The sequence below is a fragment of the Etheostoma spectabile genome, chromosome 20 (genome assembly GCF_008692095.1).
Source record: "Etheostoma spectabile isolate EspeVRDwgs_2016 chromosome 20, UIUC_Espe_1.0, whole genome shotgun sequence".
Lineage (NCBI taxonomy): Eukaryota > Metazoa > Chordata > Actinopteri > Perciformes > Percidae > Etheostoma > Etheostoma spectabile.
The window spans coordinates 2,804,782-2,828,239 of record NC_045752.1 but is presented as its reverse complement, the minus strand read 5'-3'; the positions used below and the strand labels follow the sequence as shown (position 1 = coordinate 2,828,239).

At 41.1% G+C, this 23,458-nt stretch overlaps 1 protein-coding gene across 1 annotated transcript; it reads right to left on the bottom strand.

Moving 5' to 3' along the window:
* Positions 1-651: 651 nt before the first annotated feature.
* LOC116670135 (cysteine-rich protein 2) lies at positions 652-22,316 on the bottom strand. The gene is made up of 4 exons (XM_032500504.1): positions 22,131-22,316; positions 9,974-10,068; positions 5,471-5,528; positions 652-1,320 (listed from the first exon to the last, which is right to left on the bottom strand). The coding sequence occupies exons 1-4, from the start codon at positions 22,171-22,173 to the stop codon at positions 1,253-1,255; spliced, it is 264 nt and encodes an 87-aa protein (XP_032356395.1). The 5' UTR covers positions 22,174-22,316; the 3' UTR covers positions 652-1,252.
* Between the last annotated feature and the right edge of the window lie 1,142 nt (positions 22,317-23,458).

The following is a 23,458-nucleotide window of genomic DNA, read 5'->3' as shown; positions in this document are numbered from 1 at the left end:
GATTAAAAAGACAAATGCAGCAGGGCTGAAGTGCAGCGTTTCAGTTCTACAAACAGTGAGCCCTGCAGTGTCTATGAAGCCCTACAATGTGCAACAGATATTAAAACAAACACAGTAACAGTCATATAATAATACTAGGATGCACATTCTTACAGAATGACTTGTCTGCAGTGTTTCTACAAGCTAAGCTACCGTTTCTGCTAAATGGCTAAAAAATACTTCAAATAGCGCATCATCTCTTGGAAAATAACAGCAGGGTTATTTATCTGAAATTAATAAAATCTTGATCGTAGAGATTTATACAGCTTACAATTCCTCGTTTGACCTCGTCCATAAGCATTCCCATAAAGGGTAGTAGTACAATGGCTAAATTAATGTAAAAGACTTGAGTAAAAGCAATAAATACACGCTTCTTTTCTGAAAAATCACAGCCCTCCCTTTGCAAAACTTCCCCCACATTCCACCTCATTTTAAAAAATAGACATTTGTGTTATTAGCAAATTCGACACAGGTTATTAACTCAAAAGTAAAATAAGTTCACGTTGACTCAATACAGCCTCGTGGATGTGTTGCAAGTCATGCAGTGGTCGCCTGAGAGATCCAATTTAACACCTTTTTTTACAATATGTTGGGACTTTTTTTCTCTCATATAAGGAATGCTGTCAGGCAGAAAAAAATGTAAATATGGCATTTGTAAAATACAGATTTATTGGCAACGTGCTCCAGGCACCAATTGCATGCAGCGGCCTCCAAGGTGAAATTCATGTGGCTGTCAATGCGCTACAACTCTACCCACAATGCATTTTTCCACACCTGAAAATCACTCTCTACCACTTTTTTTTTACTTTTTTCAAAACCTGCATCCTCTCAAAACAGACCTCCTCAATCCCACTGTCTTCAGGGTACAAAATAAAAATATAAGACCTTCGTATTTTACTGAGGTGACATTTAATGTGTTCACATACATTTAGAAATGCGTAAACATGGTTGAAATTATTTGTAATAATAACAATAACATGTGGGAGTGCTGGACTTGGCTCTCCCGGAGCAAATGCAAATGTCTAGGTAATTTGAAATCATTCCTTGTGGCGGCTAAATCAGCTGGGAGCGGGTCAGATTAAAGGAGAAAAGGATCAGGAGGCTGGTTGTCTCAGGTATGAACGCACAGGAAGAGAAAACGGCTACAAATAATACTGTGGTTGATGGTCAGTGTTGTGAAGAGAAGCGGGATGAAGCTGAGGGGACAAAAGGTTCAAGGCTGGGTCACTGCACTGGGCTCCTTCTCATAGATGTAGCTGCCAACACCACCAGTGTTCACGCCTGGAAAAACCACAGGGACAGCAAGTGGGTGTCAGGGGGTTAGAGAGAGGGCCAGAGAAGGGGTAGAACAAGAGCAGAGGGTGAAAAACATTCCTTTAAAGCTGCTGGTTGTAGTAAGCATGAAAAAGACTTTGGTAACGTTTTTGGTGGGTGTTGTGTGTGTGCGTGTGTGCTAGGGGGCCCACGTGTCAACTTTTGACATTCTTTTTAAAGGTCGTAATGGTGGGTTGACAGCCCACCTAGCTTTTACCTTTGGGGCCCCAAAGAGAACAATGGGGGGTTTTTGGGGCAGGGGGGGCCCGCATGCGGAATAAAACAAGATAAAAAAATTTGGAAGACATTACAAAGAACTTTTGTAGTTTGGTGGTAAATGGTTTTTTGACCTTAACTGGGACTTTTTTAGGGGGAAAAAAGGGTCTGTGCGCCAGGCGCGTTTAAAAAGGGTTGCGTTTAATTAAAATTTATGTTTTGGGTGTAATGAAATCCAGGGCATCCCCCCCATTCCCTTAAAAGTCTGGGTTGTCCCTTTGGGCAGGGTTTTAAATGGGGGGATTACAAAGCGGGAAGGTAGAAGCAGGGGTTGTCCCGTAGTGTGCCCCTGAAGTCGACACTGCCCCCGACAGTCAGACCTGTCCTGGGACTCCCAGACTGCCGGGCATCCCAGGACACTAGACAGGACTTTTTTGCCCCACGTTCTCCAGAGAAGATTTCAGGAAAAGAAATGGGTCTGTTGTGTGTAAAGTGAAATGTGGGAAAATTATTTATAAAATTTCACTTTTTAAATTTTTATTTTTATTTTTTGCGGGTGTACGCCGCGTGTCCTTGCTTTTGTAAAAGCATAGTGTGGGCCTGGCCCGACCTGGCGCTTTTTACAACTGTTAAAATAAAAAAATGCTTTTATTGATTTTAGACCAGTTTTTGTTTTCAAGGAAATGACGGGCAAAAAGCCAAAACCGAAAACACCTCCCTGTAAGCCCAGATGGGCCGGGTGAATCCTTTTTAAAGACGTAGTAGGCAGGGAGGGGAAAAAGAAATGTGCACCCCAAAACTAGTAGAGAACGCCCCGGTTTTTTGCGTGTGCAGGAGTAAGGGGCGTTTTCTTTGAGTGCTATTATGGGTTTTAACGGGGGGAGCGGATGGGCTGAAAATTCAATTTGCCGGGTCGTTTGTTTGTTTTTTTTTTACCTGGGGAAAGCCCGGTTTTTTGGGGTATAGCGTCGGCTTTTTTTAAAATCATGTTTAAAAGGGTTTTTAAAGTTATACTGCCTTTTTTTAAATTTTTTAACATCAGATTTGTGAACAGGTTTACACACCCGCACCCCGGACACCCCTTTTAAAAAAGTCACCCTGTAAATCCAAAAGAGCTCTCTCTTGGTTTTTTTGAGCTTTTATGCCGTTGCCCCCAATGCAGCCAAAAAAATGCTTGGCCAAAAACAAAATTTTGTAGGGTAAAAATTGTTTTCAAAGTGCCATTGTTATTTTTTTAATTATAAGGTTTTTGTTAAAAGGGGCATTTTGGAGGCAGCTTTTTTGGGGTCACCCTCTACAAGAGGGGTATAAATTAAAGCACTAATTGATCAGTTTACACAACCGATTTCAAAATCCTCAGGTACAACGTAAGAACAACATTTAAATAGACTTTTCTTTTGTCTTGTTTTTTCCCCAACTTTTTTTCCCCACCCCTTTCACGCCAGGACCCGATCTTCACCCTCCACAGCGCGACAGGGCGATGCCAGTCCTTTCCCAGTTTTCCCTTTTCCTACAACCAACACACACAGACACCACAACAACACAGACAAAAACACACCACACACCCCCAAAGAACCTCAACCCGAGACACCCACAACCACACACAACACACACACAACCACACACACACACACAACAACACACACCTGGAGACCCAGGAAAACCCTTGCAGGTTCACCCTTTTCCCCCAATTTTTTACCTTCGCTTTCCTGGATGAGGAATACCACCCAAAAACCCTTGTTGCATCGGGGAACGGTTGGGCCCCCGGAAAAAATGGTTGCCGCCACTGCTCAACATAACACAAAACACTAAAAACACCCCCACACACCACACACACCCACGCAAAACATTACAATAGGAAAGGGAAGGAAAGTTCCCAAAAACCACACTTTTTTCCCGTAGGTGTAAGATCTAATAATGTAAGGGTATAAAAATAAAATTGAGCCAAGTACTAAACAGCTTTTATATGTTTCAAGAGGGAATTATTCAGTAAAGTGGCTAAATTTGCCAAACAAAAATGTTTTGGTTGCTAAGTTACTTCATTCACTCCATCTTCTGTGTGCAATGTGTATTCTAACAACAGAGTGAAAATATTGTAATTTCCATACGGGATTAATAAAGTATAGATTGTTTTTTATGATTATTGAACAGCCAACCATGGGAGTAGATGGATGTGTGGTGAACATGTAGTGTCGTTCTGGGGACTGCAGGTGGAGCCAAAAAGGCAAAGACATTGGTTTGGTTTTATTCTGTCATAAAACAACTTTCCCATTCACACTTTTTCCCCTCAAAATAATTTCCAAAATCCAACAAATAAAAGCACACAGATTAAATCCTACATAAAAAACCTGAACACACACAATCTCAAAACAAATAAAGCAAACTATAAACAGCATATAAAATAACGTGTTACGAATCAAACTAAAGCATGACACTGGAAGTTAAACTAAAATTAGGTTCAAATAACTTATTTCTCCATCTTTCCTGCCCAAAATCTCGGAAACACAGAGGTCTGAAATTATACAGTGTTACACAGTGTACTAGTTGTAATCATAGCCTACTATAGATGTTATATACTAAAGACATTTACCCATCTATCCTCTTTTGGTTAAATAAAGTTTTTTTACACAAGTTTTTAAAAAACTATGAAAGATTCCAAAGATCTGTTGAGCTGATCCAAATGTTAAGCCCCACACATTGAAAGGATTTAGTACCAGAAAGCTGAGTTGTCTGGCTTCAACAACCCTGTGAGCAGAAAACCTACACTTGCTAAAAACTGCACAGCAGAGATAAATTGGTGAAAAACAACCGATAAAATGATTTTGTTCCTGCTGACAGGTATTTCCCCAGAACACCCCACCCCCCCCACACCCACCCCACCACACCCACACCACGATCTAACACATGAGAAAATCCTCCTCTCTCATTGAGTTAGCAGCAGTTTTCCTTCCGACCTAAAACACCAAAATCTTATTGACTTTTTTCAACCCGTCCAACTCTTGCTGATGGAGCCACCGTTCACAGTACATGCAGTATGAATACACGCGTCTCATTCACCTTTTGATGCCGCCTTGGGGGCGAACACTCGCTTCTCCTCAGCTTTGGGTGCCGAATCCACACTGGTAGGAGACGGGTTGTTGTTGGCTGGCGTGTCATACACATAGGAGCCGGCTCCACCGATGTTCACCCCTGAAAAGTAGAGGTTAAAAAAAAAAATTTTTTTTTTTTTTTTTAATTAAAAAGGAGGAGGAAATGTTCATTTGACATGTGGCAATGAGATCTGCACTAAAACCTTATACGGACTCTTCTGGAAGACTAAACTTCAGTGAATACATCAATAAATACATAAGTGTCTAATTTCAATTACATTAAATATTATTATTAATACATATTTAATATATAATGAAATTAAGAAATATATAGAAATTGGTAATAAATCACAAAATATTGAAATAGCTGGCTAACATCAGTAGGTGAACCAGTCAATTCATATACAGACATGTACATGTAGTTTTGTAGAAATTGAATGATTCTTTTGTGTATATTGATGTTCAACCTTCTACGTATTAATTCAAATATTGATCTAGATTTATGTATTATTTCAGCCTGTATTTCATGTATTTACTTCAGTCATTCTGCTGCCTCCATACGTACTAAAAATGTATTCATTTTCCTTCCTTTAACTAGGTAGAAGTCTTATTGAGATTTACAACGTTGTCTGAAGAGATACCTTATAAAAAATTGGTACAACAATAAAGACAAACTATAAAAGAGTTAAACAAATCCAGTTAAGATGCAATAAGAGAGTATAGACATAAACGGGTACCAACATACTGCACTTAGTTTGTTCCATTGTGAATTTGAAGTAGTTTATTTTGAATAAAAGCATTATGTACTTTACCTTTTGGCCCAAAGAGGGCAGCATAGCATGGTTTGTGGCAGTAGGGCCGTCCATCGTGCTGTGGGAGAGACAGAAAAACACCATGACGTACAGATAAAACAAACTGACTCAATAGGCATGTAAAGGATGAAAAAAGAAGAAAAAAAAATATGGATGACGCAAATGGGAAAATGTAACAATGACATGTATGAATAGTCATATTTGTCACACTTTTGACATCATATATTTTAGTTTTGGAGAGGAGATGGAGAGATCGTGTCCTAAAACGGAGATGAGCCTTTTTTTTCCATCTCAACACATAATAATGACGCCGGCTGTTTCTAAGAAACAGGACTCTGTTGATGAATCCAGCTCCACGTGCCTGTAGCCCCATGAAGGTCTGCCACTCGAGGGGTCAGTCTAAGACATACATGGCTTGTTTCTGATGCATGCTGGGTACGTGGCAGTCAGTGCAGGAGCATGTGATCAACTCGGGTAGAGGATCAGGACAACGGTGGCCACTGGTCCAGAGCCCAATGCCCATAGAAGAGAAGAACCGAGCGAATGCCACGGGCAAGACGCCAGGGCCTGGGTGGCAAAGGGAAAACTGGCGTTACAAAAGGGACATACTACCCACAACCCCTTCTGCTTTGGTCACATGAGCTTCTTTTTTCTCAGAAGATGGTGTGGCAGGAAAAAGGATTCTTTCCCCTTTTTAATAATGAATTAACCGTGACAGGATCAGCTACTGTTAAAGCAGCCATGCACTCCTCTCCCACTTCCTGTTTGACACGTATGAGATCCGTAAAGGTCTAGACGCCGCTGCCGTGAATAAGCACTGATGACTTTCTCAGGACAGGACACACAGGGCGTCATTGTCAAGTGAACTGAGTGCTCTGTTAACAGGATGCTGTAAAGTATCACTGTGGCTCTGGCTTTGAGGCAAAGGGACCCTAAAAATGGATTATCCATCGCTGCACAGCAGCCCGCGCTCTTCCCAGCAGTTCACATCCTGACATTTAAATGTTTTCTCCATCTTTATCTCCATGCACCATTGCCTCAACCTCTACTCACTCACTTTGCCGGGCTTCAGTCCCTGTGTAAAAACCCGGAATGGAGGTGGATTAATTTTGACCCCTTAGCTGTCTTTGATCGGCTTTTTACTTACTTTATTTACAGGCTTACAGCAAAGCCACTACGTAACTTAGCAGGCAGCTGTTTTCAGAAAAGGTTAGGCTTTTAAAAGATGCTATCAGGTTATGGCATTAAGCCATGCAGTTCAACCAAAGAGGTTTTTTTCTTTCTTGAATTGTATCATGAGTTTACCAGAACTGCTGTAGCCTGCTCTATCACTGCTTAAGGCTAGCAGCTCGAGGCTACATTAGCTGCTAGTAGCATAGCACACCCAAATTGAGTTGCATTATGGGTAATGTAGGGGCCAGGTTTTGTGCGTGGAAGAAAGAAATCTGTAGTTCTGCTGTTTATCACTGGAGATTAAGTTCCACTGATTCCTACAATGTCAGGTCTGTTATGTTCTGATTTGACCGGTTTGACTGAGCGCGTTGTGACTCTAAGAAGATGGTATGCATTTTAATCCAATCCTGATCTTTTGGGGTCAACATTGTCACCTTTTCCTTTCAAGCCTGGCTCTCTGCCACCAGCCTGAGGAAGCTGCTGCCCTCATTCGGCCCACAGACGACAGGCCACAGTGGGCCCCGATCTGCCCCCTACTCCTTTTAAAGAAGCAGTCAGTGTTTCTCCGAGGGTCGTAACCTTTTACATACCAGGCCTGAGATTACATCAAACATCCTCCCCAACAAAACCACAGTCCCATTTGTTATATTTAACATCTCTCAGCCTCACTCTGTTTCCATGACGATGATCAAGTATCGAGTTTTTGCCTACTAAAGTCAGGCTTGTGGCACGGCGCTGCAGCCCGGAGCGGGATTTGGATGCCGTCCATGGAGAGGGAGAGAGCGAGAGAGGAGGAGGGTGTACAGAGAGAGCGTGGGGCCTCAGAGAGATTTTGTGACTACATTACTGTAATCATGCAGAGATTAAACAGGAGAGCAGCATCCTTTAGGGTCTGCGGGGAAATTGTTTTTGTGTACAAAGACGCTGAGATCACATCCTCTTTGGGTTGAGAAAAGAGCGGGAGACTAACCCATTTACAGATAATGGGTCATATGAGGCAAAAGCAAAATGGCATTATACGAAAATCTCTATGTATGTTGAGAGGTAATAGTGCAGTGTGATTATGCAACAGAGAAGAAGAAGGCAAGTCATCCTTTAATGCTAAGGGGCTTCAAATTCCCACAAGGAAAGAGTCATACTGACAGATGCAACCAGACACACATCAAGGCAGGAAAGGAAAGCATGCAGTCAGCAATTTCCTGTATGAAAATGAACAAAACCAGTCAGAGTCTGGTGTTAGGGTTCATCCCTCTCCCTCTCTTCTCTCTCTCTCTCTCTCTCTCTGTCTGTCTGTCTCTCTCTCTCTCAACCTCACTGCAGTTCATCGTCGTAACCTTAACTTGAGTGGGAAAATGGTGTCTGGCACTTTGGAGAGTTGTTCTCTTCACAGATGAACCTAACCCTAACACCAGATACTGACCGGTCTTAGATCTTTGAGTTCAGCTCATAAAAAATTAGAGTGTTAGGTTTATAATTTTGTTCAGTGTATCTCGATCCACTGAACACTTGAAAAGAGCACCTTTTAGTCTAAAGACCCGGTCACACCAGCTCTGAAAATGTTCCACAAAGCAAAATTGATTGCTACCGTGGACCAATAGCAAACAATCTTAATTGTGCTCATTTTCAGTGGAAACAAAGCTGCTTATTAGCTGAGTGGCACGGTTTACTTTAATTTAACCTTCTGCGTTGCAGTAAAAACCGTTCCACAGAAGAGCGATGGTTTGCAGACAGGAGTCGACTGTACATAAAATACATCCATCCTTTCTGTTTATTAAAATGACATTATCCACAATCCTGAGAACAAACATGGGGGAGTAAACAACACGGTACAGAGAAAGTGGTATCAGTAGAAGCTTGGAATAGCTATCGAGACTGACTAACGCCAACATGTTAGCGTGTCTGCGGTTAACTTGCCAGCTACAGTAGTTTGCAAACTAGCCCTGTATGTACTCCCTACATCACCAAGAGATTAAAAGAAAAAACTCACATACTGTCCTTGTGTACAGAAAATCATTTTTCATAGTTTTTAATGATGAAACAAGCCAACAGTTTCACAAAAGCTACACAAGGTTAGCATTTTTCATTGAGGATCCACTGTGAGGCAATCTGTTAATAAGTCAGTAAATGACCAGGCAGCACTCCCTTCCCCTTGTTAGAGTCAATGAAGTGTAAAGAAACAGTGGCAAGGAGTTAGTTGGCCTTTGGTGATCGCCAACACCAATGTACTGATATTTCATACAGAAAGACCTAGCTGAGTCAAACATAACTCTCTAAAATAGAAAAGCCAATAAAGCCAATTCAGAGGAGCCATTTGACAGACATTTTTAGCCACAGTGCTTCACAGCATCACTAAGTGCATGTAATGTTAGCATGAGTGGCCTTAGCGGAAGTGAACTCCTACCCCGGGCAATGTTGGTGATGTGCTCCATACACACAGCGGGGCTCCTATACAGGCTAGAAAGAGTCCATAGCATTGCCCCAGTTACAGAGAACACATATCTCCTCCTTCCTGTTTTTCCCTTAACAGGTCACCATTCATTTACACTGTGGTGGACAATAGGTGGACTGGGTTTAATCCCCTGCTGAAGTGCCTTGAAGCAAGATGCAGAAGCTGTAATTCATTTTAAATTGAATCTCTGGGTTTTGGACTGTTAAGACGTAATGAGCCATTTGTAGACATTACCTCGGCAAACAACGAGCATTTTTACCATTTTATATGTATACTAAACAGCTAATTAATTAATGAAAAAAGAAAGAAGAAATAATTCTATTGTTTTATAATAAAAAGTGTTTAGTTGCTAACAATGGAAGAGCTATTGAGATATTTTAACTAAGGAAAAGTAAAATACACAAAATAAAAACAAGTCCCCCATTTGAGTTCCTATTTACAGAAATATTAACCTGATTAAATATGCAGAATGACACCACTCATAATCTTATATTTATCAATGTAGCATTTTCACTGATGCACTAATGTGTAAGACGCATTTTAAGTCTCAAATTAATTTAACTGTACTCAAAAATTGAGCTAAAGTTGACCATTTTATAGAGTATTTTGAAGTTAAATAATAATCTTATTTCACAACTTCATCTGAAAAAAATTAAAGCTGAAGTACAACATTCCCTCTGAAACGTAGTGGAGTATAAGCATAAAGGCATAAAGTGGAATTAGATAGTATCAGAGAATTGAATTAAGAGAGAGAGAGAGAGAGAGAGAGAGAGAGAGAGAGAGAGAGAGAGAGAGAGGAGAGAGAGAGAGGAGAGAGAGAGAGAGAGAGAGAGAGAGAGAGAGAGAAGAGGACAGTAATGTGCTGCTGGTGTCTCACTGACCTCGGCATGTCCTCCAGCGTTCAGGAGCTTGTTGCAGCGGTCACACTTGAGACACAACTTGTGCCAATCCTTCCCCAGTGATGACACCTTTTCAGCTGCACATGAAAGACAAAAGAGATGGGGTTGGGGGGTGAGTGCAAACATTCACATAAAGCAGCATTTATAGACATGACTATGGACAACAGCCATGGATTGTGGCAGGCTTTGTGCGACATGTTATAATGTGGCGTTGAAATCATGGCGGAGAGGGATGACGTCCCCTCATTACTTCACTCTCCAGAATAACGATTAGCCTGTACTGTATCTCTGGACTGATGTGCCCCTGAGGGGAATCCTGTCATTGTGCCAACTGAGTAACTGGGGGTGGGGGATACTGGGAATGCCTGTGTTCCACTACAGCTGTGGTTCACAACCTTGGTCCGAGGTCCCATCCTGTCCCGTCCCCATCCTGTCCCCTCCCCACACACACAGACACACACAGCCCCGTCAGATTGACTCACGTACCTCTGCATCAAAACCCAAAGTATGTTCCAAATGTATAACACTATTCCTTATATAAAAGTGGATAGTGTTCAAGTTTTCATGCTTGTTGAACTGAGAATATTTAGGTCGGTTTGGTCAACAATGGTACTACAGTACTACTACAATTTGGAGTGAAGCTGGATGTTTTTTGGCATTTAGCCGTCTTTTAAGCTAACTGACTTCAGACCTCTTAGCCAACCATTTCCGCCGCTTATGCAATACTTTGTTATTTCTACCATTTAATCATTACTTTAAGCTAACTATTTCTACATTACTTTTAGCTACCTGTTAAAATGTGCTCGCTTTTACACACTCATAACTGAAACAAGCAGTGTTCAGGTGTTACAGCTGATATATTCTTTTAATCAAATCATAAATTTCATTTATTTTCAAATTAGTTGAGCTGCTCTACAATCTTTCCACGTACCCCGTGGCAACAGCAGAAGTAACCCCAGGTTGGGGAATCACTGCACTACAGAATGCAGTGATGATGTCGTTCGTTGCGGGATAAACAGACAGTGGCGTGAGTCCCAGTCCAGCTGGAGCAGCAGGGGGTGCCCACATCTAACCCAGATCCTTTGTTCACACTGCAAAAGATGCACACACCCCTCCCCCAATTTACAGTATACCCATCCTGCTGCAGACGGCCCTTCAATCCCGTTTCCGTCCCCTTTCACTCCCAGACCGACCACCCTTCCAGACAAGCAAAGGGACCCTAATTATACCCTTTCCAATAATAAGTCTCTGCTGCGCACACACAATGGGCCCCAAGGAGTTGTGCAGGCAGCAGAGGAAACACCTTTTCTTATCAAGGCAGGGCACAAATAGCAGGATACTGGAGTCCGTTTCCTACATACCCTTGGTCAAAAACACACAAATGGAGAGCATGTATGCAGACATACAGACAATTACTTCCTCCTGGACTTTCTGCTTCTTTCCCATATGTACCATAACCTGTAGAAGTGCTGTCAAATTCCTGCATCAGCGTCATGTCAGCAAATTAAATCTGACAGAGATTTGAGAGTCAGTTTCTGGAGAGCATGGAACTCAAATAACTGGGAAAACAGGGAATTCTGTCCAAAGAACAAGAAAAAAATAACAAAAACTAAATATGGACGCCACTTAAAAGATAACTTCTTGCATTATGAAATGTTTCATTATATATATATTATAAAAATAATGTTGATGCTAACAAGTGGGAAATTATTTGTATGATATATAACAGACTATTTAAAACTAGTCCAACACTTTCAGCTTCAATTCCACACATCTTTTTATTTTGAGAGACCTTACTTTAAAAGAAAGTAGTAGCAGCTTTTTTGTATTGTTCCTTTAATGGATTGTATTGTATGTATTCTTTTCACCTTTGACCAAATTAATTCCTTTCTTGGATCATTCATTTTCTAAAGTATTGCTTTAGGAGATCTGACTACTTCCTGCAGAAGTTTCTGTTTACTCTTCAATCAGTTCTCCCGATCAAGTAGAAAAACACTGAAACAAATGGCCGACAACAAGGCCCCGGAGAACAGCTGGGGTTGGGGTGCGTGACCTCCCATCAACACTTGAGAGCAGAGGAATGCTGACTTGAACATGAAATATTGCCGGAAATGTTTAATCACTCTTAAAAGATAGTTATTCAGAGCAGAAAGCCAGCCATAAATCATTCTTTAAAATCAATAATTCACTCAAATCAGAAGATGGCCACAAAACCTTCAGACACGCCCACTAGAGTTAAAAAGAGGACTCTTTCACTGGTGCTTCAACTTCAACTATTAAGGGTCGGCGTTATGCTCAAACACAACTAGTTGGTACAGTGTGTTGTCCAACCACGTCAGAAATCATAAGTTTAAGTTTGTAGTTGGACACATGATACCATACAACTTAATTGTACATTTATTTCATTGCACACCCTTAGGCATTACCGTTTAAGAGATTTACACACACAGATTAAACATACACTTACAAATATGACACTTTTTAAAGAAAACACATTCATTTTTTTCATCATCTGGATTCAAATCTCAGTTAGCAGCACACTGGCTTTGGAAGGCTGAGTGAAAAGCTGGTCGTCATTGGGGGGGGAACTTGATATTGTTTAACTATGAAGGTAACGACGCACATATTCAGATAGTGTCTCATGAAAGACATTCCTATTGTTGCACGTTTTTTTTTACGTGTTCATCACCTAACTTTATCGTCAGGATGATCTTTTGTCCATATCCATCTCCATATACAGTATGTCAATTCATGTTTTGTGAACTTTGTTGCACTTGGTCATTCAAGTGAAAAGTGACAAACGTTGTGGGAAAAAAGGAAAGAGAAGTCAGAGAGAGAAGTTCAAACCCTGGCTCCTCTCTCACTTCTGCACAGCTGGCCAATCCTGAAGTCATCAAGTGGACGTGAAAGTCGGACTGCCAGTTTCATAAAGTAACAAGATATGGTCAAAAACATTAAATTCAGACCATTTTGCCTTTTCTAGTTTCTTTTAAATTAAGCGAACAAACCTTTAAAACACCTTCAGACGATGTTTAAGGAGGAGAAATAAATAAAATAGCAGGTTGATACCCACATACTTTCTGTCCTGTTAAAAACACTGCCAGTGTGTCCTCAATGTTGCGTTTTCCGTGTGTGTGTGTGTGTGTGTGTGTGTGTGTGTGTGTATGTTGTGGTGTGTGTGTGTGTGTGTGTGTGTGTGTGTGTGTGTGTGTGGTGTGTGTGTGTGTGTGTGTGTTCATGTCATTGACTGAAAACATAGACACACCTCCGGACACATTTAAAAAATGAGGGTATGAATGGAAACGGACGTCAGAGCCTTGCAAGTATATCTTCATTCCTCTGCCTGTGTGTAGTAAAACAAGTCCACTGTTTAACAGCCCCCTGTTTTAAAGGACAGTCGTTATTATAAGAGGAGTGAACCTGTGTGTCTGTATTATGTGTTGTGGGAGTTATAGAGTGGGGGGAGGGGGATCTGCTTCTGGCCCAGATGTTTATACCCCTCAGCTCCAATGTGAGATCTGTCCTTGTTATCCCCCATACTGTACAGCCTCGCAGGACTGTGCAATCAATCCAAATTCTAATCACAATTTCAATTTTGGCTCCTAATGAGCACAAAAACAGACTAATCAAGAAAAGCTGTTATATTTTGGGAAATTTCACAGTTCTAGGTGTTTTCACTGTTGATGTGTTTAACCTTTTCACAGTTAGTCAAGTTTAATAATTGGAACATCTTTTCCAAAAGTCAATAAATAATCATGTTACTTCATCGTGATTTCAAAATTGACCAAATTAATTGTGATTCCTTTTTTTTCATAACTCGAGCAGCCCTATAGCCTCGACCACTGAAATAAAGCCAGAAAATATGCATTTAGGTTGACATTTTACATGCATGAAAAGATGAAAGTGAAAAATCTAACTGACTGCAGCAATAGAACTAAAGACCGTTGTTCTTCTCCCAGAATAGTAAACGTGTGGGCCCAAATTAGGTGACCAAAATGCATCCAAATCTTACTCTACCTCATTATGGCAACAACCTGAGGGTAAATGCACCCCCTTGTGTAAACAAACAAGCTCCTGTTCACAGGGGAAGTCTCTCCAGAAATTCCCATTCCCATTGTCAGGACCGATGAGGATGTGCCAAATCCGTTTTAGCCAATCGCTTTTCTCTCTCAGTCACAAACACACAACAAAGGATTCCAGTGTGATTTAATGTAAACAGCTTTGGGAAATCACCGTGGAAGAGTTGTAGTTTACCTCACCTGACATTTGAGTCTGGTTTTGTTGGAAACCTAATGTAACCCCAAATTTCTACTAGGCACAACTGTGCTGTTCCATCTGTGCTGCGTTCTGGTCGTGTCGCTTGCCCAGCGAGCAATCGCCGCCATTCGCTCAAATACGTGACAGGTCTATTTTGACGCGAGCCGTGGGGCCGTTCAGACAGTCAGACAGGAAGTGAAACTGCGAGAGTATCCAGTCAGTCTACCAAATGGTAGGGCTGCAACTAACCATTATTTTCATTGTTGATTCCTTATTTTCCCGGGTAATCAATTAGTTGTTTGGTCTATAAAAAGGTGTTTCCCAAAGCCCAAGATGACATCCTCAAATTTGTCCACAACTCAAAGATGTTCAGTAAAATAAAACAGAAAATATTCACATTTATGAACTGGAATAATAGAATTTTGACTTTTTTAAGTATATTTAAGCTAATATAGAGGTAGAACAGCGTAATACAGTTGTATTGGTTTATTTTGTGGTGGTTGCTGACAGATAATGTTGCTGCAGGAACAGGTGAGAGGATGAAGTAAAAACAAAAAACAGAGGGCACCCACATAGCTCAGTGGGTAGAGTGGGCGCCCATACCCATATATAGAGGTTTACTCCTCAACACAGCAGGCCTGGGTTCGACCCCGAACCCGGCCCTGAGCAAAGGGCAAAACCCTTTGCTGCATGTCTTTCTCCTTCTCTCTCTCTCCCCTTTCATGTCTTTATCTGTCCCCAAAAAAAATAATTAAGTGCTGGTCAGAGGTCATCACCATAACAATACGATACTTGCACCACTGTAAAGCTGCTTAGCTTCATTTGTAAAAAACATTTCTAAGCTCGCAGTCAGCGGTCGGCTCCTCTGATTGCATTGTCAATATGGCTTAAATCACTGAAGCAGCCTGCTGCTGACTCCTCTTCTCCCTGATTTAGCCTTAGCCATGTTACTGGACATAAATGAAGAGCAAAGGAGGCTTGAAAGTGTGTGTCTGTGGTTGTCTGCGTGTGCACGTCAGTCAATGTATGCCACAAAAATTGCAGGTTGTGATAAGACGTGGAATACGAGGGTCAAAACCTGACGCTCACAAACGCCACCCCAGCTGTGGCACTCCACACACCTCGGCATGGTTAAGTCAATTTGTAGCCGGGAAATTACCAAACGGGCTAAAGTGCAAACGAAAGCGGCATTACGACAGTGTTTTAGCGCTGCCACCGGCTTCACAAAAAAATGAAGGGGCAACATCTCATCTAAACACAGAATGGCACTCTGTCCCATTCAAAACTCAAGGCATAAGGAAGTGATTTAGGTGCTTTTATGTACATGGAAAACGTATTGAAATTGTTAATAGCTCATGCTTTTAGATTTAATAAGTTCAGACATATTTACACTATACCCCTGGGTTTAGCAATGACGAACAAAGACATACTTTGAACATCTTAAAAAAAGACACATTATCCATGATTCCAACCAATAAGACAAAGAATTATCAGGAGCCAAAAAAAGCATTAGAAATCAGAAATTGGGTCTAACTTTATTGCTGGGAAATTGGAGTCATAAGACAACTGATGCAACGGGTAAAAACAGCAATTCAACATCAGATAGGCGAGCTTCTTTGAAAACGACTCGTGATATTCCAGTGATTACGAGTATGCGATGTGCTGACAGAGGTACATCAGACAGCTTCAAGCTTGTTATAACTCGATTTATTTTGTCATTTCTGTGACATGATCCACTTACACATCAGATCAAATTAAGAGTGAAACCAATTATGCTCTGTGTACAAACAGCCTGTGAGAGGAGCAGCCAAATATTCTACAAAACACACTCGACAGAACATTAAGCAATAGAAACTTAACAAAAGGGTCTTCAAAGTGGGGAAACATCAACAGCCAATTTCTCCAAAATGACTTAATTATGGTTGCTTAATTGTCGACAGTGACATGGCAGCTGTAGCCTAACACCAGAGCTGGTGTTGGAATAAGATGTGATGGAAATTCTGCCTGTCCGTCTTACTTAAAGCACAGATAAACAAGCTGTCTGCACAGAACAACATTCATACAGCTGAACTCCCAGCATGCAATGTGGCAGCAATGTCTAACAGGAGGATAGGGCTCTAAAATCTCATGTGGGTGCTGTCTTAATCACTCAATAATTTGACAGGGAACAACAGTGGCAAATCTAAGCATCAGAGACCTTAATGACATATGGAAATATACATGTTTATATTATAACTACATTCTTAATCAGTTTGTCACAGATGAGGCTGAAATTAACATCCAAGCGTATGGACATTTTCGCGCCAAACGAAGCTTGTTTCGGTTGTAATGTTGATGATGTAACCAATGTTATTGTGAATATCTCTAAACCACGGTTGACTGGACTATGTTCTACTCTCTAATATGGATCCATCTGTTCAACACACACACACAAAATCAGTGACAGCTGAGTCACAAGTGGCAGCTGTTCATTCGGTGTGGGTTTTAGTCCAGGCAGTGCGTTAACTGCACGTCCTAATAAAACAACACAGTGGCCAAAGCAAAGCAGAGACCATGTTGCGTGGGATATCATTTAGATTAGACTAATTCTTAACTCAGTTGTTCACAGATGAGGCTGAAATGAACACCAAACAGTTAGGAATTTTCCGGCCAACAGAAAGCGTTCGGCATGTTAAAGTTGATGATGAACAATGGATATTGTGAATAATCTATAACACGATTGAGGATATGGTTAGTCTCTAGTATGGATCTCTGTCAGACACACAACAATCGTGGAGCTGAAAAGTCACGCGGTGTTCTTCGGCTTGTTGGTTTGTGTACAGCAGCGTGAAACTGAGTCAATGAACACCATACACTGACTGAAGCCAGAGGCAAGCAGGACCAAAGTTGGTTGGGCATTAGTGCAACAAAAATCTATATCTCAAGAGAAATCCCAAGAAAGAAAAAACAAGCAGCCTGCGTTTCCTTCTTCTGCATCCTCTCACTATTCTGTTCTCTGGAGTACAAACACCCTCAAGGACTTGTGACCTTTTAGAAATTACAGACAATTGCCATTCAGTCAGGCCACACAGGGGCATTCAACCTCGCCAAGGGAAGTCACTTTGAAGGAGTTTTCAGCTTGTGCAGTAAACAAACTACTCTCGTGTTTTTCATTGAGTATGGGGACAATCTGTGCTCCATTTAAAAAAAAAAAAAAAAAAAAAAGATTCTTGCTCTATATGGAGATCATTAAATCCCGATTATTTGGGAAGCCCTTCCATTCTACTTTCAAGACTAATAGGCATCGCCAAATAAATGAGATGTTTACAGCCAACGTGCCACAATTGTAAGGCTAAAAAAGGGCTAACACTAGAATACTTTTTTGCTTAATTTGCTAATTTTTTAGTCTATAAAATGCCAAAACCTAAAAGTTAAATGCAAGTTCCCAGAGCACAAGGTGTCCTCTTCTAATTTTCTTATAGGCAAAGGTTAGAAAAACCAAATCGGGGTTTGTTTATGATATATGAAAAGCAGCTAAGGCTAACATACCCACAATCAGACAAGTTCCCTCCACCCATGGTGACTCATTCAAATGTCTTTTCTCCAACAAAGAGTCTAAAACCCCAACATATAGTATTTTTATTGATATAAAAATCAAAGAAAAGGAGAAAATCTTCAATTTGGAAAATCTGAAAAAAAAACATTATTTTTGTTAACTGACTAATCATGTTTGCACGTACTGTATATTAATTGACTGTAACATTCAACGCTACTACACATGACAACTAATAAAACTGTGATGAATAACCCATTTATACTTAAGGTGTTGAAAAAGATATGGCACAGAATATAATTGGGAGGGAACTGAAAGTGAGATGACCCCACCATTGGTGTGTTAAACATTAGAATGGATTTGTCCAGGGTGGGTGGGTGCTGTGGTGCTCACAGTGACGCTGCAGGGTGGGGACCGATGCTAAAGAGCGGCCAGGAAACATGAATTTGGAATCGGTCTCCGTCCTGTGGCTGATGCAACCCCGTGGCAAAACTCAGTTCTGGAGGTTGTCTGTCGCCTCAGCCAAGGCGAGGTTTCCTCCCCAGGCCCTCTCCCTTTCTCTCCACCCCCCCCACCTCCTACTCCCTCTGTGAATAAAAGAGGCCGACCTCGTGAATCCTGCAGGCTGACTTAAATGAGCTGCAGTTAACTCGCATCCTGTCTGCGCTGGTCAAAGGAGCTGCAGGCAAAGCACCCTCTCCACAGTCCCTCCCTGAACCCCTGGGCCTGTTTGCCCCACACGGCATTTCATCTCTAACCGCTCAGGACACTGTGTCCTGGCTACAGGGACTTCAAAAACATCTAGCCTGCATGAGTAGCTTACAGAGTAGTGGACCATGTCTTCCAAAGACGAAGCAGGACTGTATGCCTGGCTCCTTCACATGTAGCCTATGTAATTGGATAATCAATTGGATAATCAAGGTAGACATCATATGATAGAGGCATAAAATGTATGAATGGGTATATACTACTTTAAGTTAAATCTAAGTCTTGTAAAGATAAAGTAATACATTGTCTATGTGAACACATGGTACAAGTGGAGTAGATGTATTTGAAAGTGTCAAACAAGCGTAGCTCCAAAGATAAGGAGTTAAAGTTATAATCCTTAAAGCTAAAGTTTGCTCCTCTACGCCTCTCAATAGGTCATTCTGCTGCAAGGTGGAATGGTTTCAACTGTGTTGAGGGGGGACGGGGGGGGGGCATCCTGACTTTCAACACCATGCTTACTGCCATCTCCATTAAGGGATCATATTGTGCCTCAAAAAGGCAGATAAAAAGGGCCGTCATTGACTGGTGCACAGTAGCTGGCAGGTTATGCAATGGCAGCGAGCGGGAGGCAACGACTCAAGAAATGAGGTTACATAACTGGCAGGGCACATTCACACAGCCCTCTGGGCAGCCAAGTAGAAAACAGGGTACTCTAGCGTTGACAGAAAAGAGGGGAAGGAAAAAAACAGGTATTGTGTTGCTGTCTGGGGTAAAAGCGGGATAAAAAAAAGAGGTGTGTGGGAAGCGTATCATCAGGCCGAGAGGACGAAGGTATTCTGCCTTGCTGGAAACAACAAACGTGCGCGGAGACAGAACGAGCTTTGTGTGAACAGAGATGTCGCTTCTCATTATAATGCATGAGGTACTTTGAGAGTCTCCCGTTTAAATAAAAGGCGAGCCTGCATCTCACCCCATTTCCCCAGTCCTTCTAGTTGGGGAAGAGGAATCCAGGGCTTAAGGCGAGAGCAAGTGACTGAAAGAGGACCAAAGTGAGAGGAATTGGTGAATGAAAGAGAGAGAAGAAAAAAAAACTCACAGCAGAGCACCATTAGTTTTTTCGTTTATTCACTTAGCTGCACAAAGATGCACTGCTCCAATTTGTCATGCACAAGAGTTGTGGCTGGATGGCTCAGCTGAATTTGGGTCTGGAGCCAAGAGAGATTTAGTGAGCCATGCTGTGCTGTGTCCCGCATGGACACTATCACACGCTAACAATGTACTTCCACTGGGGCTTGTCACATGTCATCCAATAGTCCCTGGTGTATTCTAAGCATCTCTATACCACAGGAACTAACAGATGTGAAGCCACAGTGTGGACGTGGGAATTTGAATTCGGCCAGCGCTACAACGCTTTTTGGTGCCGTATAGTTGGGTTTCTGAAAAAGCAAAGAGAAAGGCAGAAACAGACAAGACTTGCGACTTAACTCAACCATCACCACCACAAACAGATGTTCATCAAAGTAAGGAACGAAAGAAAAAAATGTAGTAAAGAAAAATAGAGTCAAGTGTTGAAAACGGATGCCTGCTAAATCCAATATTGGGCAACACCAGTGGGTAACTGCAGGGTGGGCCAATCACTGCTCTATATAGCTACACCACGAACCACAAAAAAAAAAAAAAAGGGAAATATAATAGGACGGGAAATAGACAATTTTCTCCATCAATAACACATGTCCTGGTGTAGATCAGAAGAAGCTGTTTTTTTTACTCAATTTTACACCCTCATTTGTGGGACTTTAACTGTTCTGCAGACCTAAAAAGCATTTCTGGCGTCTTTGGAGAGCCAAGTATCTGAGAGGAGGATGTATGTAGGTGGAGCTGCTGAGCTCATTCTACAGTATCTGAAATCCATCACTGACATCATGTTGATGCTTCAGGCTGTAGGCAGCTGCACAGGCACAACCGTTCTCCCACCCTGACCTCTCCCATGCCTTGTCATAGGTTTCACAGCCCTCCCTTGCAATGGACCGAAAGTTTAATATTGTCATTAACAACCTCCCACACTCACTCTCTACATCCTCCCTGGTTTGACGTGTGCTTCTTCCTAGTAGCCGTTCCATCATCCTTACAGTCCACTCGGCCCTGGGCGTTCTCCGCCCAATAAGACACAAAGTAAAAATAACTCCACCAGGATGGATATAAATGAATAAAATAAACATCACAGAGGAGCTGTGACTCACTCACTGCAGCGAATTAAGGCTAGGATGCAAATGAATACTCAGACATGCATGAAATCTGTATTGGAGGAAAATAAATCTTATATTTATTCCTCTCGGGACCCATTGGATGAGCAGCAGCTGTGTTGTTTGCTGCCACTCCTGTTACGTAAGAGGACTTCCATCCACTCATATAATTGATTTTGACCCCCCGTACCAGCTTTGATGTGTGCTATGAAGTGCAAAAAAGATCAGCGCTGAAGAAAGAGTTTTTTGTTCCCTGCAAGCGGAATAACATTTACACAGGATTACTCATGGTTGAACAGAAGCATGGTCCCTAAAAATACAGGGTGCATAGCATGTGCAACCTTCAGATTAAAAGGCAGGGATGTGAATTTGTGTTTATCTTCATGGCCTTAGCTCCTTAATCCTCTGCTTTGCTCTTATCTGTGTGCATAATTTCTTACACTGAATATCTGTTATAGTATAGCCTATAGAAGAAGCCATCGCTGTGACGAAGTGTAACGCTTTGCCTAAGTGGGTGTTTTGTTTACAAGGTAGCAGAAACATGCATGATCACGTCTCACCGACGCGGCATGATGTTGCCATGTTTCTCCATGAGTGGGCAACCTCGGCATATGGCATTTCTGCACTCTTGGCAAGGGGCTGCATCAGAAAGCCTCCAAAGCCAACAGCCGAGCTTGGATGTTAACCAAAGAAAACAAATTAAAAATGGCACAGATAAGTGTCAAAATAAGAAATTATTTATCTAGTTGTTGATTTTTTTTAATTTTTTTTTTATTGAGTGCAGACACTGTGTGTCTTCTCTCACATATGTTTAAAGCATTTCATATTTTATAGTAAAAATACCTTTGCTGAAATGTTTGCTCTGACAGGGCTTTTGTATGTTTACCCCCCCCCCCCCCCAGGTTGGTATCTGTGAATAATTTACATTGCCACCAACTCTTTCTCTAAAAAGCCTAATCTAAGGAATGCTACTGAACTTTACTTTGTTGAATCCCTTTGGGACATAGGAAGGATTTACATTTTTCCCACTGAACATAAATGCCTAAAGCAATATTAAGCTTTATGGATCCTATTCCAGGCTACAGTCAAACATAAAAATACTTTATACCCCACCGTATGCTGAGATAGTAAAAAACACAGAAATAGGCAAAAGTGCACGTTATAGCTGCATTCAGAACTCCATTAAAAAAAAAAAGGAAAAATAACTAGTTGTGCGATGCGTAGCCTAAATATGTTTTCAATGAATGGGAATTAACTGTTTTCTATCCGAGTAGGCACGCTATTCACTAAGTTTGTAAATTACTGTGAAATATGTCCCACAAATATCGATCTAATGAGCCGGATCCTGACCAAAAAGTAATTCCAAAAGGTGGGAACACATGAAGAGGGCAACACTTACCGAAATACACCGTCTTGTCGCACTTGGGGCACTTTGAAGACATGTTGCGATGATGTGGGTCGAGAGAAAGTGATCTGTTTTGTTTGTCCGGAGCGTCCACTCTCTCCGGCTCTCCTGTCCACAGCAAGTGTCTCTGCTCCGCTTCCAGAAGCCGGGAGCATCTATTCAGTCAACGGCTCCCTCATTTGCATAACCCCGCCCCTGCCACGATACGCATCCTCATGCTTCCTTCAGCGGTTGTGGGAATTTTGACAACTTAACAGCTAATGATACAATTGTCACTTACATGTTTGTTTTTTTGGCGTTTTCTCTTTATTCTGCCTCCATAGGACATTTTTGTTGTAAAGCTTTCCTTAACAACTTGCTAGCAAAATACAACTAGCAACAATTCAAGATACGTTTGCCCTTTAGCAAAGTAGCTAGCTATTTAGCTAAGTAGAATTTTCAAATGAAAGAAAAAGGCTACAACTCACATGATGAATTTCTATTTTCTGAATCTTTTCTGAATATTTGTAACAGCTTTTTTTTTTATATTTGCCAAGTAAATTTGAGAAATGTAGCTGCATTTAACCCATCCTAACTATTTAGGAGCAGTGGGCAGCCATATTCCGGCGCTCGAGGACCAACTCCAGTTGTAATGTAAGTAAGTAAGTGAGTAAGTGAGTAAGTAAGTAAGATTCATTTATATAGCACCTTTCACAGATAAAAATCAATAAGTGCTTCACGGTAAAATTAGTACAATATAATGCATTAGACACTTAAAAACAAAAATGGAAAACATATGCCAGTACCTTCTTTAACCCTCATATTGTCCTTGAGTCAAATTGATCCATTTTATATATACGGTATAATGTTCTTTTTACTACCCAAAATAACATGATTGATTGCACACAATGCTCTTTGGCAAGTACAAATCTCTACTTTTATAAATTTTGGGGTGTTGTATTCAATTTTATAGCTTTTGAAAAAAAATGAAATGGTTTAGAAATAGTATTGAGTAAAAGTTGACATATTCCAGTCTGTGATTATCCATCAACATACTTTCCTTTAATTTTAGTCCAAATAATTCCTAATTTCTGCTTTTCTAACTCAAACATTAGGCATAATTTCCTAAAAATGAGGTTTATTGACAATAAATTCCCAAAATAACTGTAAAACTAAAGTTAAAAAGTTAGTGTTGCGTAGTGTTGAAAACGTCAAAAAAGTAAAAAAAAAAAAAAAAAAAAGGACAAAAACATGAGAAAAAGTTAAAACCATTGATAAAAAGCGTCAATAAAAGTGTTGATTTTCAATTTTGACGGGAAGACAACACAAGAGTTAAGGCCAAT

Excerpts from the sequence above, each read along its gene's own strand:
- LOC116670135 (XM_032500504.1), bottom strand. The coding sequence starts at position 22,173 with ATGTCTTCAAAGTGCCCCAAGTGCGACAAGACGGTGTATTTCG. Across the intron at positions 10,069-22,130 it reads CGACAAGACGGTGTATTTCG|CTGAAAAGGTGTCATCACTG; the intron begins GTAAGTGTTGCC and ends TTTCATGTGCAG. Across the intron at positions 5,529-9,973 it reads ACGCTGGAGGACATGCCGAG|CACGATGGACGGCCCTACTG; the intron begins GTCAGTGAGACA and ends TCTCTCCCACAG.